We start from the raw sequence: 15,768 nt of genomic DNA, 5'->3' as shown, positions 1-15,768 counted from the left end.
ATGGTTAGAGACCATATCTCCTTGCACAGCAGACCTTTTTTGCAATCCCGACTTGCAATATTGAGCAGGAACAGTAAAATCTATAACAAGGAGTTTTTCTTTTGTTCGTCGTTTCCAGAGAAATATGTAACCCATACCCATATTTCTGAATAATATCGCCCAGCCCCCGCTTTTGCAAGGTACTTTTCATTTAAACAGAGATTAGTTTAGAATTTCTTATTCAGCATATTATTATAATGTAAGAAGTATAAAGTATAAGCGATGCACTTTCCTTTTAAAATATTTTCATGCTCCACTCACTAGAATATAGTCACAGACCTTAATGACTACCACTTAGTAAAAACAAACATGGATGTGTATGAGATTTTTCTAATACACATTTTTTATGAGAAATTTATCAGTTCTTATAGTCACTGACAAAATGTGCGGTTTAAGTCAAACATCAAATAGCATTCGAATGTCTAACAGTACTGTCAAATATTATGTGTCTATTTAACGCACACAAAGAAATACTCTCTCTCTCTCTCTCTCTCTCTCTCTCTCTCACACACACACACACACACACACACACACAGTTAGACGTATTTCTGTCAGTGCCGAAGAAAAAATACATGAGTAAACAGGTTTATATTAAAATACACTGATACTGGGGGTGCATTTAGAATCACATTACGATGATCAACGATGTGATTTATTCTGTTTCCTGTGCTCATAAGAGAACATAAGATAAAGATAAAGATGAAATATACTTTATGGTACCCACAGGAAAGTCCTAGACTCAGCATTGCTGCACGCTTGTTGAAGCTGTATCACAATCTTCAAAAACAGTTTACAAAATGTCAAATGTGTAAACAATATAATCTCACACAAACAATAATATTGCGTAAACTGTATCTTATTAAGTATAAAACGACTGTTTTTAGAAAATAAACACACACGCGCGCGCGCGCGCGCACACACACACACACACACACACACACACAATTAAAAACTTACGTGTTGCATAGTCGTCCAGTGACTGAAATACTACTACTACTACTACTACTACTACTACTACTACTAATAATAATAATAATAATAAAAATAATATTTGTTAACCATACTTTATATATAGTTCATCTTAAATTTTAACATCTAATATCATAATGTCATGCAGAATACCAAACAATAGATTATCTCCTTGTTCATTTTCGAATGAAAACCTACCAAAACAAAGAATCCTGTGTCAGGAGATTATGGAGCTTCACTACAAATGTATTATTTTATTGCATCCTCTTTGCAGTCTTGTAAAAACATTGAGCACTGTGCCCAGTTTACATAAAATTAGCAATAACATGACTTTATGTTATCTTTTCTTTTCGCCTGCCAGTGCCTCATAAAACGATTTGTTTGAAAATGACACAACAGCTCTTGAAGTTTTGTTTTGATTATATAAACAGAATGATGAACGGAAAATAACAAATTGTAACTTTAGTAAAAGTAAGTGTTGGGTTTTTATAGATCAATCAAAAGCATTTAAATAAACAAAATGACAACAACGACGCTGGAAAGTGATTTTAATAGACAGGAACCACACCTTTACACTTACAGGCTGGTATTTGTATTGTTTTAACAAAGAATGTGTCGCTGAACAAACATATGAACAACAAGATCGTCACAACAAGCAATAGGAGAACACAATATATTTCATCACAGTTTTCTATACAAACTTTTTTTGTGACAAAATATTAGACAATGTGCAGCAGAACCATTAAAATAATCTATTAATTCATGCAAACACTCCGCTATAGTACAAGTGTTTCAACCTTTCTACTCCACACTACTATTTCAGTATTATGAGGTCCTCACACGTTGTCATTTATTCTTAACATAAATAAAACCGTATAATGCTAAAAGCAAACAACGGGATCTCACGACAAATTCATAGGTATTCCAAACTGTGAGATTTGGTAGAGATGAAATAGTTGACATCACAGCTTGATCTTTCAGAGCTTGATCTTTTCATATTTTTTCAGATGAAATGAATTATTAGAAATTTTTTTCTTTTAAAATATATTTTTAAACTGAACTAAGAAATGTATAGACACAGCAAATTTCAGTTTTTAAAGAGCCACGACTCACTGCAAACGCATAGAAATAATTGGCATGAGCGTGAATGTATCTGCCTCTTATTACTCAGCCATAATTCTTGCATTACAATATTTACCCATATCAAACACAGTCATAATTTAGCTAGACTGAGTAACATTTCTTTAATGCAAAAAGTGATAGCTTAAAAAACAAACCAAAGTGTGTTCCATTACCACAATGAAACAGGGAATGTGCTAGTTTGTAAATAACCACAGTCAAGGAATGTTTTCTCAAAAAACATATATTAATTAATTCTCTTACATGTTGCCCATAACATAAACCTTAATTAAAAGGAAGATACAAGGCTTGTTTAAATATTTGTGTGAATAATAGATGCTGTGTATAATAATAGAATCATATCAAGCGTATAGCCACAGTAAACACTTTCTGTTGATAAATATTCGAATAAAACAATATTAAAGAAAAATATAATAATAATAATAAGAAGAAGAAGAGAAGGAGGAGGAGGAGGAGGAGCAGTTACAGGGGTAATCAAAATAATAACTAAGAAATAATTTGTCTCCCAACGCTGTCTGTCAAAAATAATAGAGGAAAAAGCGATAAATATGAGTAGGTTTATTTGAATATACTTTGGGTTATAGTAAACGTTGGGATTAGAATAATATAAACACACACACACCCATTTTCATTTCAGACTGTGCTAATGCTAAGATTGTAGAAAATCGAGATAATAATATTAGTTCATAAATGTATCGTCTGGTGTTTCCAATTATTGTTAATAGACCTTTCTTGCAGAAATAATTTATCTGATGCTTTAAATCTAAAAATCGTCAAACCAAATATATCATGTCCGTAAAGTAATTTTTGATGCATGACTTAAAAACTTTAACATAAATTAAAAGGGAGTCAATGAGTATAGGGTTTCATGTTAATAACCCTAATAAAAAGTTTGAGTTTTGTTTAGGTAAGGGTTCTGACACTTCTTGAGATCAATTGCACTCATTGCAGGTTTCTTCATAGGTAACTCCAAAAAAACCGAAGGATTAGGTTTACTTCGAGTTCTTTATTTACAATTACTTTGTATGAATGGGTAATTCATTTAATATTTAGGATTCTTTTTGCTGTGTCATGCTATACGCTAACAGTGGACAAAAGAGCTAATATTGTGTATTATAAGGCGCTTATACATACATTCCACAAGGTGTTCAATATTTTACCTTGAACATGCTGCTAAATACTGTTTTATTGTAAACCATAAATGGCATAGAATCAAGTTTCAGGTAAGGTGTGCTAATCAGCTTGTTAACACTATTTATGTATGGAAAATTTCGCATATGCCTGTAGAGTAAGTAGTAGAAGAAGAGATGAGGTAACAGCTCAAATTCTGCGGGAAAAAGCATTCATTATGCAGTACAAATGAACGAAAACATAATAAGTGTCCAAGATAGTACGAAATAACACTTTAGAAGCTTTTAGATCTTCCTGTATTAAATGTTATCTGATATATTAATTTGAGCTAATTCTAAAATTTTAAATTTTATTTCAATATTTTTCAAAGACTTGAAGAAATTTAAGAAACTTAACAAGAAAAACCTTTGTAAGAAGCTTTGTATAATTACATTTTTGTGAATTCTTTGAATTTATATGCTTAGGTAAAAAAAAGTTTATATTTGGAACCTGGTAGAAAAAACACTCAGTTGTAGTTGAGGGATCTATATATCTTCGAGTAAGACGTTTACTAAATCTGTTGATCAAATCTGAGTCCATTCCAGTCTAATTCTAGTCTAAAATTTATGTTTTAAATGGAAGGCTAACAGTTCTCACTTTTGGCCAAATAATAATGTAATATTAGAGGAGGCAATTCAACACTGAAATACTTTGCAAGTTACGAGCGCTGTAGTTTATAATCCAGCACCCGGGATCGTAATACTTAGCCAACATAACGGAATTTACACTTTTCCCACGGTGCTTTATTAACCCCTTTCAGTATTTTAATGAACTCACGTGAGCAGAAACGAACACCACTGGTGTCAGTTTTATACTGTAAGAGTTATTTAATTTGGATTTGTTTGTTTGTATGCTTAGTTGCTCTTTGCGGTTTCCCCCCTTGTTATTATTATTATTTTTTACTAAAAGAAAGACAAAGCCTGCTCTCTTAGCATCAGTCTTTTCTTCTTCATGCGTCGATTTTGAAACCAGATCTTCACTTGTTGGTCGGACAAATTTAGTCGATCCGAAAGCTCCTTCCTCCGTTGCCGCGTTATGAATTCATTGAGCATGAACTCGGTCTCGAGCTCGGCCAGCTGCAATTTGGAATAGGGCTTTCGCTTCTTGCGGTTCCGTGCGTGCGCCGGGTACCATGGAGTACCTGAACACAGGTGAGGAAGGAAAAAAACAAGAAATGAAACAATCTTTTCAATAATAGCTCTCTTCTAATTATTAAGTCCAGGAGTCGTGTGTAGAGACAAAGACAATTAATTATGTTGAAATAAGTTTTTAAAGCCTAAGGACGCCACTGGGTTTAATAAATTAAATTAAATTAGCTCACAACTTAGAATATTAGCTCTTATTTAAGAATGTATGCTTTACTGGACTTATATTGTCTGTTTTTTTAGCATTATTCCTTTAAATTAAAATAATATTGAAAGTATAAATCACTGTACAAACTGTGATACGTGGTACAGTACAGTTGGTTAAAATATATATGTAGGTGGGGGAGGGGCAAGGGGCGTTGGATATTTGGACCTGAGTGGTTAACTAATGTACATAGTTAGCTATACCTTTACGAGAGAAAAGAAAACTTTCTGATAATTTTAGTCTTAGCCCCACTGTGATAAAAGGAAAATGCTTTAGAGGATTTATATAAACAAAACCATAATTAATACCTTTCTCGTTTTTTTCACCACAGTCTATCTCGTATCTCGATTTATTGTCTAATAATCGTTTACAGTTGTATGAAAAGCCACGTCTTGTGGTGGTAGTGTTTATACCAGTACTGTTTTGTGTGTTTTCCCTTTTAGTGCACTTTTATTTTGTTCCAGCATGAGATTTACTAGAGAAACTGCAGTGCAGAGAAACAGCTAAGCTATTGTGGCAGGATAAATGTCAGCGTTTGTATTCTTAAAATCACGGATGTTTGTCCATACTGCCTCGGTAATGCTGAGGCCATCTATAAGTAAACACGATTTATTATTATTATTATTATTATTATTATTATTATTATTATTACTACAACTACTACTACTACTACTACTACTACTACTAATAATAGTAATCGTAGCAGTAGTAGAAGCTAAGGGTAAGCTTCCTCACCTCCACCTTGGGTTGTGCTGCATGCATGAGATGCTATGGAATGAGCGATGTTGCACGACCCTTTTTCTGTTTCGTGGTGCGATGACCCAGATTCCGATTGCATGGAGTGACAGGATGGAGGATTCTGGTTCAGTTGGTCTACAACATATCCGTAGCTCATCATGCTAGCATCTGCCAGTCCGTGCTCTCTCACTGCGGACACAGAGGAGTCGTCTCTCGCCCTGTCATCTCGTTTAACGTTGGCACAGTTCTCCCGGATGTTACCTCCTCCACCTCCACTTCCACTGTAAAAGCATTTGCTCTCTTCCTGTCGCGCAATCTCGCACGCTCGGTTAAACGTGGGGTTTAGGGACACCGGGTTGCCAAAAAACGGCTGCATGTATCCGTTGCACGGCTCCGGTTGAGTCCAAACATTGTCCCGTCTCGCGTAAGGGAGGGAAGGAAGAGCCGCAGATGACCGGAAGTTGTGGAGGTAAAACGCGTCTCCAGTGTGGATGTTCACCAAAGGTCCCACAAACCCACTATTGAGGAGGTTGTGCTCGCCCATTTCGCCGGGCCTGAGCGAGAGATTCTAGTTTATAGCAGAATATCTGACATTTAACGTCGTTAAAACGAGCAAAGCATGCCATTGGCCAAGATACGCAGTCACGTGACGCCAATGGACTCTCCTTTGCCACCCAAAGGAATCTGTTTTCTTGACGAAAGAAATGTGCTGACTACTGGAATTTACATATTAAATTTAAGCGGGTGTGAACAAATTACTTCTGAGATAGATAGATAGATAGATAGATAGATAGATAGATAGATAGATAGATAGACCACTGTAGGTATATTTATATTCTGTATAAATTAAAAAAAATTCCACTAAAACATTAAAAGGCTTTGTTGGAAAGTTGTTTGTTACAAACTTTAGCATTATACATTTTTAAAGATATAACCGCAATTTTAATAACTTTATAGTGAAGGACTCGGTTTTAGATCAAACTCCAAATAAATTGAATGTCACATAAAGTAGAGAGGCCTCCATTTTACAAGCCAATATTAGAAAACAGACAGATGGCTTAAGCTACACTGATACTATACAATAACAGGGTCATCGACAGCTCTGTAAAATCAATGCACTTAGGCGGCGGAGGATTTTAAGAGTGAGGCTTATATTTCTATATTTTTACATTAATCTTCAGCAGATATCCTATAAAACAGTAACAGGTGGTCGTATAAATGATCCCTACACTTAACGTAGTTTACAAGTGTATGAAAAAAAAACGCCAAGAGATACATTTAATATATCTAATTAATTAAGGTGTACAGCAATAAAGGATTTTACACGCACAAAACAGAAATTAACACAATGCTGATGTTCAAATTCCTGAAACGTTAGCACAGTGACGGGGTTTTTCATTCCAATCAAGATATTAGACTCGCAATGACCAACTTCAAAGCAATATCATCGTACAATAAAACAATATATCTACCACTATTTTTTATAACTGCGCAATCAGCAGATTAGAAAAGTATTTCAGGACAAAAATGGCATGGTTTTCTACTGTCAGACTCGTTAGTTTATGCTCGGGTTTGATTTTATCTCTTGCAAATTATTTATCCATAACATTAAACAGTTGTTATTTATGTATCCATGACTCTAGTTTACATTGTGTGTTTAATCCAACAGTAGCATATATATTTTTCGTTGGTCTATCAGCGTATATTTTGTTTTCAAACAATATTCTTATGACCAACCACGTAACCTCATGTGGATAAAATAAAATGCTAAACGGATATAGCGCTTGTAGGTCTACAAGAGTATACATATTTTGTTTTAAATGCAATACAAAACTTTATTTAAATAATAATTGGTTTATAAAACAACATGTGATGATACTAGAATATATGAAGCGTTGACTTCGTCGTTAAAAAAATAATACATCTAAGTTAAAAACATGCTAACATGAAAATCGAACACAGGAATCCGTAGGCCCACGGATCCTCATTGACAATGATTTATTTAGCTTTGTTTTAACAACAGAATAAATTAACATCTGTCAGGATATGTGGGATTTCTGATTTATGGGCTTAGATTAGTGCTCTGTCCACGGGTCCCGGTAGCCACTAAAATACAAACAATTAAAAGAAGAAAAGAAAATCAAAGATGCCGCTAAGCTAATTCGCAAAACAAATCGATTAAACATATAAGCAAAATATCGAACCTCATCTTGGGTTTAAAAAACAACTCGGTATAATAATGAGCTAATTTACGAGGCATTTGATCTCACACTGAGGCATACATCGAACCTTGGTGACATTGTGAAAAATAGAAAAAAGTAAACTAAAAAGGCGAGTAGTAAAGAAATAGTAAAAAGTTTAAATATGAGAGCACTCAACTTACTAGCGTAGATCTCTGGTTCGCAGAACTTTCTCATATCTCTATTCCTTTGTTTGGGAAATCATTATGTTTTTCCAAACATATTCCTCAAGCTTTTTATCGTTGAATTATGAGCATTCACACGAAAAGCTTTCCATGGATAAAACTGTTCTGAATCTCATGCTCCTTTCCCCAGCTTTTATGACATTCCGTTTTCTTTCTTTCTTTCTTTCTTTCTTTCTTTCTTTTTCTTGTAAGGAGAAGACGCGTTTCTCCTCTCTGGCGCCGAGTCCAGTTCAAGGTCACTGTCTAGTGCACTGTCCAGACACCACACAAGTGTCAACAAAAGGGTGTTTCCGTGTATATATATTTTGCTAATTAGGCAAAATGTTTAACAAATGGCACGAAATTTGAATGCTATAATGATTGTAATTTGCCTCATTTAACTTTACATACGCACAGACACGCACACACACAGAAATACAAAACAAAATGTTTAATGTATCTACTGTGTTTAAGCCAAAAACTAATCAATTATTATACAAAAATATAAGTATTATTATGCAGCTATTATAATTAAATAAACATTAAGGTTTGCTGTATAATATGACACATTAACATCACTGTAGCGCACTGTAGCGCACTGTTTTGCGCAAATGTGTTAACGTTTACTACGCATGTCTACATTTTTTATGTACAAGTTATACAAAAAATATTTAATTTTCTTTTATTTAAAGAATTATTCAGAAGATATATGATATTAAATATTAAAATAAGGGTGGTTGTCCGACAGCAAACCATCACTTTGCTTACCTCGTGTTTATTGCATATGTTATATAATACGCGCTGCACTGAAAATATTTGCTAAAAATTACAGCAGGGAGCCTTATGAGCAACACTCTGTATTGGAAACACCGAAGAGAAACACTGTCTATGTCACGTAAAAGAAACACATGAAATGATGAAATCTACATCATATAGATATAAAAACTTTACTTTTAGCCACTCTTCATACCGAGTGCATTACAGAACAGAAATATTCCTGAAACTGAGAAATTAATTTTTCTTGCACTCCTTTGTATTATAATTTTTTAATAACTTTTTGCTATTTTATTTTATTTTGTCAGGTGAGCATAATAAATAAATAAGATTTAGATAACAATCTTTTTTCGCCCTTTGTTTTCTTGAATTTCCTAACTACTCATTGAAAGCACTGTGCTCAAGGTGCATTTTAAAGAGTGTGCAGTTACTTACATTGGCCACCAGAAAGCACTGTGGTCTTTTCTGGTGAAACCAATGTAACGTAACATCCTATCAACGCAGACTCCCAAACTACTAGAGAGTATTCTTGCCAGTATATTTCAGTTTGCCAGTATATGTCGCGATAACTGATGAGCTTCAGCATTGCAAATACATTTTTGGTTTAATATCTCTAATAATATATATCAGCATTACTATTAACATGCACTGCATACTATTATAGTATACATGAACCTTGATTACACGATTTTTTTACCATTCATTTTTAAGGTAAAATCGTATACTTTTAATGGAGATGCACAAAATAGGTGGAACAGAAAATTAAAAAACATGCATGACACCATTTCCAACATAGGTAATTTATTCATAAAAAATATTCATATATAGAGACCCAATTGAAGATATTTAATTCCTTATAAATAACGCAAAGTATGTAAAGTAGCATATTCACGTGATTAAACTGTCACACACTGACGAAAACGGAAAACTCAAATTTTCTATACTTAGAAGTAATATTAGCATGGCTGTCAGTTCTATAACTCTCTAAGACTTATTCAGTGCTCATTCATAACAGCTGATTAATTTAAAATAACAAGAAATCTAATATCACATATAGATGTAAGCTAAAGGTAATTAAATATTGTTATAAAATGTTACTTTTTCATCGACTTGCTCAAGTAAACCTAACATAATATTTTATGCAAACCATATCCCTAAGTAGGAGGGTTGTGTGTTTTGAGTGCTGCCTGATACTGACTTAGCGTATAAGTCTCCTTAAAGTTAAATTAAATTTAATGTTCAAAGTTAAAAGACAGTTTTCCACATATTTCTTTTCCATTTCTGTATATATACGCACACACACACACACACACACACACACACACACACACACACACACACACACACACACACACACACTGTTAACATGTATTTCAGTGAATTAAAATGTAAAATAAATTCTCTTTAAAGACAAATCACCGGTAACATTTCCTTTAAATTTCAACGCTATTCAATGGCAGCTCAATAACTCGGCACTAACTTACAAATCAATTATAGCAACTAAAAATGTCTAGCTTATGTACAAATATCAGTTTTATTAAATAACTGAAATAAAAATAAATGAAACTTGTGCAGGGCGCAATAATGCATTTTAGAAACACTTACCCGTTTTGGGTAAAATATAAGTGTCCTGCACATCACACGCTTCCAGTTTCCAGGCTTCTTGAAAAAGGCATTTCGTGGAAACTCGCTGGATGGGTCAAGCCTGCTTTCAATGTTGACACTTTATTTGTTTAACTCGTCGGACATTAATTCTCGACATGGAGGAATAAAGAGACTTCACAGCTCCAACTTGTCCAAGTCAGTGTGGCTTTCAAGCTTTGCTTTTTAAGCAGTGGTCCTTAGATGTTATCCGCCATCAAAATACCATACAATTTGAGCTGAGGTCTTGTCAAAATATTGATTTTGCATGTTGCGTTTACAATAAATGAAAAAAAAATGCAAACAGAAAAGAAAAGAGTTTTAGCGAATCTTTTTTCGGTTTTAGTTTGTGTTGGAAAAAAGAGATGCTGGAGTTCGATTAATGTAGAAAAAAATCATATACATAAAATGTATAGGAACTGCTGAGCTTTTAATCTGCTCCTACTAGACTGAATTTAATTATTCTTTAACAGAAACGGAGCTTTTGTACCGTGTGCGTGTGTGTGTGCGTGCGTGTGTGTGTGTGTGTCTCAAGGTCAAAGACTGCATAGTCATGGTCAAGGGTATCCAAAACAGTCGCGGAAATACACAATAGACGGTGAGTCTGACTTTAAGCCTGGTTTTATCACCCGCTAATAGCAAAGGTGCACAAATGAGGACTTGGGAAATGTCACTTTAATTACGTCACACGATCAGCTTTTGCGTGATCTACAACTACGCAAATTTATTATTTTTTTAATGAAGTCATTACGTTTAGCAATGTGCTGTTTCATTCTTCATATATATATATATTTTTTACACTGTTCTGTGTGTAATGTGTTTGTTTTAATTTTACCTGCTAAACCGAGGCATGATTAGTTAAATCCAAACTTCCAACTTTAATAATGAACTTTAGTTTCACGTAGTGCAAAATTGTCCTGTAAAATAAAATAGATAAATGAAATAGATTTTAAAACACTTTGACTTGATATTGCGTAAGCCTTATCCACGATTGACCAATCTGTATTCTGTATACACTCTAAAATTAGTATGCTTAAAGGTTCTTTGGTCATTCCAAAGGTAACAAGATAATGTAAATATTTTTAGAACGGCACAGACTGACAGAAAAAGCTGGAAATAAAATACTTTAGAAAAATAAGAACCCTTTTTTTTTTAACAACGCCTCAAAGAACAGTTGAAGAATGCTATTCTTCGGAGAGTGCAATTTGAGCATCATTATTATTATTATTATTTTTGGGGGGCGTGTTAATGAAGTATTACGTTAGTAATTCTATAAAACGCAATTCCTCTTCTTCCTCTTATTATTGTTAACATTGTTGGTATATCGAAAGAATAATATTATGATTAACTGAGTATGTCGCAATAAATGAAGTAATCTGATTTGCAACCAGGATGATAAATAACAAATACTTTTCTACATAAAAATTTATACTCGAAATTTTTATCCGTAGCTGTTATACTTCCCTATTGTTAATCTAATCTTTATTTCAGATCATATAATGTATACTGAATAAATATGGATACATGTGAAGCATAACATTTAGATTATATTTCTAATATTTATAAAAATTACACAAACACGCGCCCGCACACACATTGACCAAATACAGAAACGCAGACACAACCACAGGAAAATTATGCATTAATAATCAACACTCTTTAATATCCACATGGCAATAACAAAACATTCCAGTTTCATGACAGAGGAACACCCTTCAATGGAAAAATGGCAAAAATACACAATAAAATAATAGCAATTTACACCTCTCTTCGCACGAAAGAAGAATTAAATAATGATTATGAACGGCACTGTACAATATTACAGACGCAGCTTGGCAGACCTGCATATTTCGGGTCCGAAACAAAACACACTCAGCTTTTTGGAACGTGAAAACTATGAATATTGTAGTTTAATTCCAACTACTTCTTATGCAAACCTTTCTTCATAGGAATGAATTTAAGCAACGCGCGCTAACTTAGCTAAAAGCCGCTGATTTTAACTTTTAATTTGGAACTTTACACACGCGTGATAAATTTTAACAAGTAACAATTTTTTTTTTTTACTTTTATACAGTCAAAGCCACTAACATATTTCACATTTGACTCTCGCCTTGAGGCGATCAGTAAATGTGTTAAACTGAACAGATCAACGAGAATTAGTTATTATTATTATTATTATTATTATTATTCGTTTGATTGTTTGTTCAACAGGAATAATTGAATATGATATTTTTATTGTTGTTGATTTAAACGTGCAAAACGCTAATTTCCGAGTGACAACGATATTCACAACTTACCTAAATTAAACATGTCATAAAAGATAAATAGATAGGCCTATATCAACATGGGGTTATTAATCTTCGTTCTTTCTTATTTATTTATTTATTTATTTATTTATTTTACAGATTCAGCTCTCCTCAGGGGTGCATGTGGGCGCTTGACTTTGACTTGCAGACAGTTTTCTTCTCTTTTACACGTCGATTCTGAAACCAGATGGTAACTTGTCTCTCTGATAGGTTAGTGATGGTGGAGATCCGTCGTCTTTTATCTTTGGTAATGAATTTGTTCGACGAGTACTCCTTTTCTAGCTCTTTGAGCTGGATCTTGGTGTAGGGCACGCGCTTCTTGCGGCCTCGGCGGTAGCTGCTGACTTCAGGTTGCAGGGGCACAACTTCTGCAAAAACAAACAAAAACAACAGGTAAAAGAGATTTAAAGTCATCATTACAATTCCTGTTAGGGCGGAAATAATCATCATAGTGTTGAGTTTGTACCATGAGCCAGGCGCTTAGGGAGTACTAGTGTTAGTCAGTTTAGTGTAAATTAAAATGAGATAAATAAATATCAGGTGCGGTTTCACGGTGCCATGTTAGTTCAGTGACAGCAGGGAATCTGATCCTTGGAAAATATTATTTATTTATTTAAATAAATAAATAAATAAATAATAAATAAACCGACTCTCTCTCTCTCTCTCTCTCTCTCTCTCTCTGTGTGTGTGTGTGTGTGTGTGTGTGTGTGTGTGTTTTGGAGGATAACTTTTAAACCTTCTTTCCATAATTGTGCTTTGGGCGCTAATCAGGATTAAAACGAATCACAGGCAGTAAAAAGAACTCTGGAGCTCTGGAGTGTTTGCTGAGTTAACCCCCTCCCCCCACACACGAAGGCCATGGCTACTACTCTTTTATTTTCTGTGACATAGGCTACTGTGCTAGCATTAAGGAAAAAAAAACAGCAATAATCTTAACACATTACCACATTGATCATAACACATCAATACATGTCTTATATAGTATGATATTGCATTGTAATGCTACAAACAATAAACAAACAAAATTAAAAACATTGGCTCATTATAACGGTGATGCATAAAATACTTGTAAACATACACGCACACACACACACACACGCACCACACACACACACACGTGCTTGCGCGCGCATGCAACTTTTATATAACAATGTTACAACAACTTTACTAACCGTAACAGTTTATAACAAATACATTTACAAAATGAATCGACAATAAAAATACTAAAAATTAAATATAAACTTTTTGTTTTAGTGTATTAAGTAACCATAAATATACACTACACATTAACACCAATGACTGAGTATTAAATTAACAAATAGAAAACACGTTTTGTGCACAACGGTGTTTAAAATTGGTGCTAGCATAGTATATAACCTGGGAAGGGTGACTTCCAGATGTGGCTCTGTTGACTCTGCTCTTTGGAAAAACACACTTGTCCATCCCATCCGTTGCCCAATGCCCAGTGATTATATCCATCCACAGGGATTAAGCTCTCGTGCCGCACTTCTGGATGAGCACCAATGCCCGGCATCACCGCCATGTCCAGATAACCCGGGACGGTTTGGTAAGAGCCAGCAAAACCCTGGTAAAAAGCCAGTTCTTTCGCTCGGTGGGAAAGTTCTTCCCCGTGCTCGGGGTATTTCTCAGCGGGGTGGTAAGAGCACGGCTTCTGCACATTAACACCGTGAGTATGACTCAATCGGCATTCGTAGTAGGAATAAGGGTAATTATAACCCAGAGATGCTCCGGAGGAGGGTGTCTGAGGCCCTGGACATTGCCTTCCGCTCTCCGGAGAGGAGATATCGGGGTAAATCGAGCCCTGATGAGGCATAATAGTCCCAGAGTGTCGCCCTAGTCCAGAGTGAGAAATCAGCTCCCTGCAATGAGAGGCAGGACAGTTCCCGCTCAGTCCCTCCATTGCTTGGTTATTTTCATTCGTAGATATTTTTGTTTTTGTTATTCTCACTTTTTTGTTTATAAATAAATAAATAAATAAACGATCGAAGTTAGGTATCCACGACCATCGAAGTCATGTCATGAGCTGTCGATCCTTAAAAAAAAATCAACTAGTGCTGCGAAAGAACACTTCACCTCTCACTTCCAACCTCATTTTCTTCTCTTCCTCTTGTTTCCCTTTGCGCATGCGCGTCCTTCTAAGCCACAATTCGTGCGATTCGTAATTAAAGACCGACTCAAGCTTTTTGGTGACACTAACAAGAAGAAGAAGAAGAGAAAGAGACGTAGAAGGAAAATACATCTAATCCCTTTAAGTGGACGCTCATACATAATGCTTTGTATGAGCATTTTAAATCTAAGCTTCTCATTGGCTGAGAAAATAGAAGCCTTAAACTATAGCCTTAAAGGGGAGGACACCTCATTTGCAGGAGGAAGTAAGCGTGTCCGTAAAGTCTAAAAATATTTTAATAAAAAATAACGCTTAACATCAATGCAGCTTCGATGTGATCAATACTATTTCGTGAAAAAAGTTAAAGTTAATTTGTGCAAAAAAACTTTACAAGTTTTATATTTGAAGTCTAACGCCTACTTGATCCAAATAAAAGAATTCGGCGGGTTATTACTGAACAAAATATATATATATATATCTAACGATGTGATGAAATTATCCTCTGTTAGGGGAAATGTTTTACAAAAAACATATAATGTTATTGACTGACTAGCACTTAATAGGCACATAGTATGATACATATTTATCTACATCATATCAGATATACTGTACATGAGTATAAATAAGTGGCATAAGACTGGCAGGACAAATCCTTTTCAGTTATGAGTAAAAGTAAGTAACTCGACTGTCTACAAAGGAGAAAAAACTAATTTAGGCTGTGAGGCAAATAGCTCACAAATATTGACCATTCCTTCAAACGCCAGCTGGTCGGAGGTCCAAGGTCAAGGTAGAAACTCAGACAAAACAGAGTCGTAATCAGTCTAGACGGACATGCACGAACTTCACACACAAACGTAGTGCAGTTAAACCATCTTTCAGTAAAACTTCCGGGAAGAAAAATCAGTAAACCTAAAAAGGATTTCTAATCATTTAAACATGTTTTAATAACCGCCATTGAGCTTCATATTAAACGAAATTTAGAACTTTTTTAAAACCAAATTTGTTTATACTGAATGTATTTTTGGGAGCATGTAATTTGCATATTGTCACCACCATAATATAAATACATATGTATTAAATACAATTATTTGTACAATAAAATAAAGGCC

General features: G+C 34.5%; 2 protein-coding genes across 2 annotated transcripts; both read right to left on the bottom strand.

Annotated features, from left to right (window-relative positions):
- Positions 1–3,701: 3,701 nt before the first annotated feature.
- Positions 3,702–5,950, bottom strand: hoxc12b (homeobox C12b). Its single transcript, XM_053484143.1, has 2 exons — positions 5,404–5,950; positions 3,702–4,459 (listed from the first exon to the last, which is right to left on the bottom strand). Exons 1-2 carry the CDS (start codon positions 5,948–5,950, stop codon positions 4,221–4,223), a joined length of 786 nt encoding a protein of 261 aa, XP_053340118.1. The 3' UTR covers positions 3,702–4,220.
- Positions 5,951–12,411: 6,461 nt separating this feature from the next.
- hoxc13b (homeobox C13b) lies at positions 12,412–14,726 on the bottom strand. The gene is made up of 2 exons (XM_053484211.1): positions 13,909–14,726; positions 12,412–12,899 (listed from the first exon to the last, which is right to left on the bottom strand). The coding sequence occupies exons 1-2, from the start codon at positions 14,450–14,452 to the stop codon at positions 12,643–12,645; spliced, it is 801 nt and encodes a 266-aa protein (XP_053340186.1). The 5' UTR covers positions 14,453–14,726; the 3' UTR covers positions 12,412–12,642.
- Positions 14,727–15,768: the final 1,042 nt, after the last annotated feature.

This window comes from Clarias gariepinus, chromosome 23 (genome assembly GCF_024256425.1).
Source record: "Clarias gariepinus isolate MV-2021 ecotype Netherlands chromosome 23, CGAR_prim_01v2, whole genome shotgun sequence".
Taxonomy (NCBI): domain Eukaryota; kingdom Metazoa; phylum Chordata; class Actinopteri; order Siluriformes; family Clariidae; genus Clarias; species Clarias gariepinus.
The sequence above is the reverse complement of the archived record's forward strand: the minus strand, read 5'-3'. Positions and strand labels throughout refer to the sequence as shown.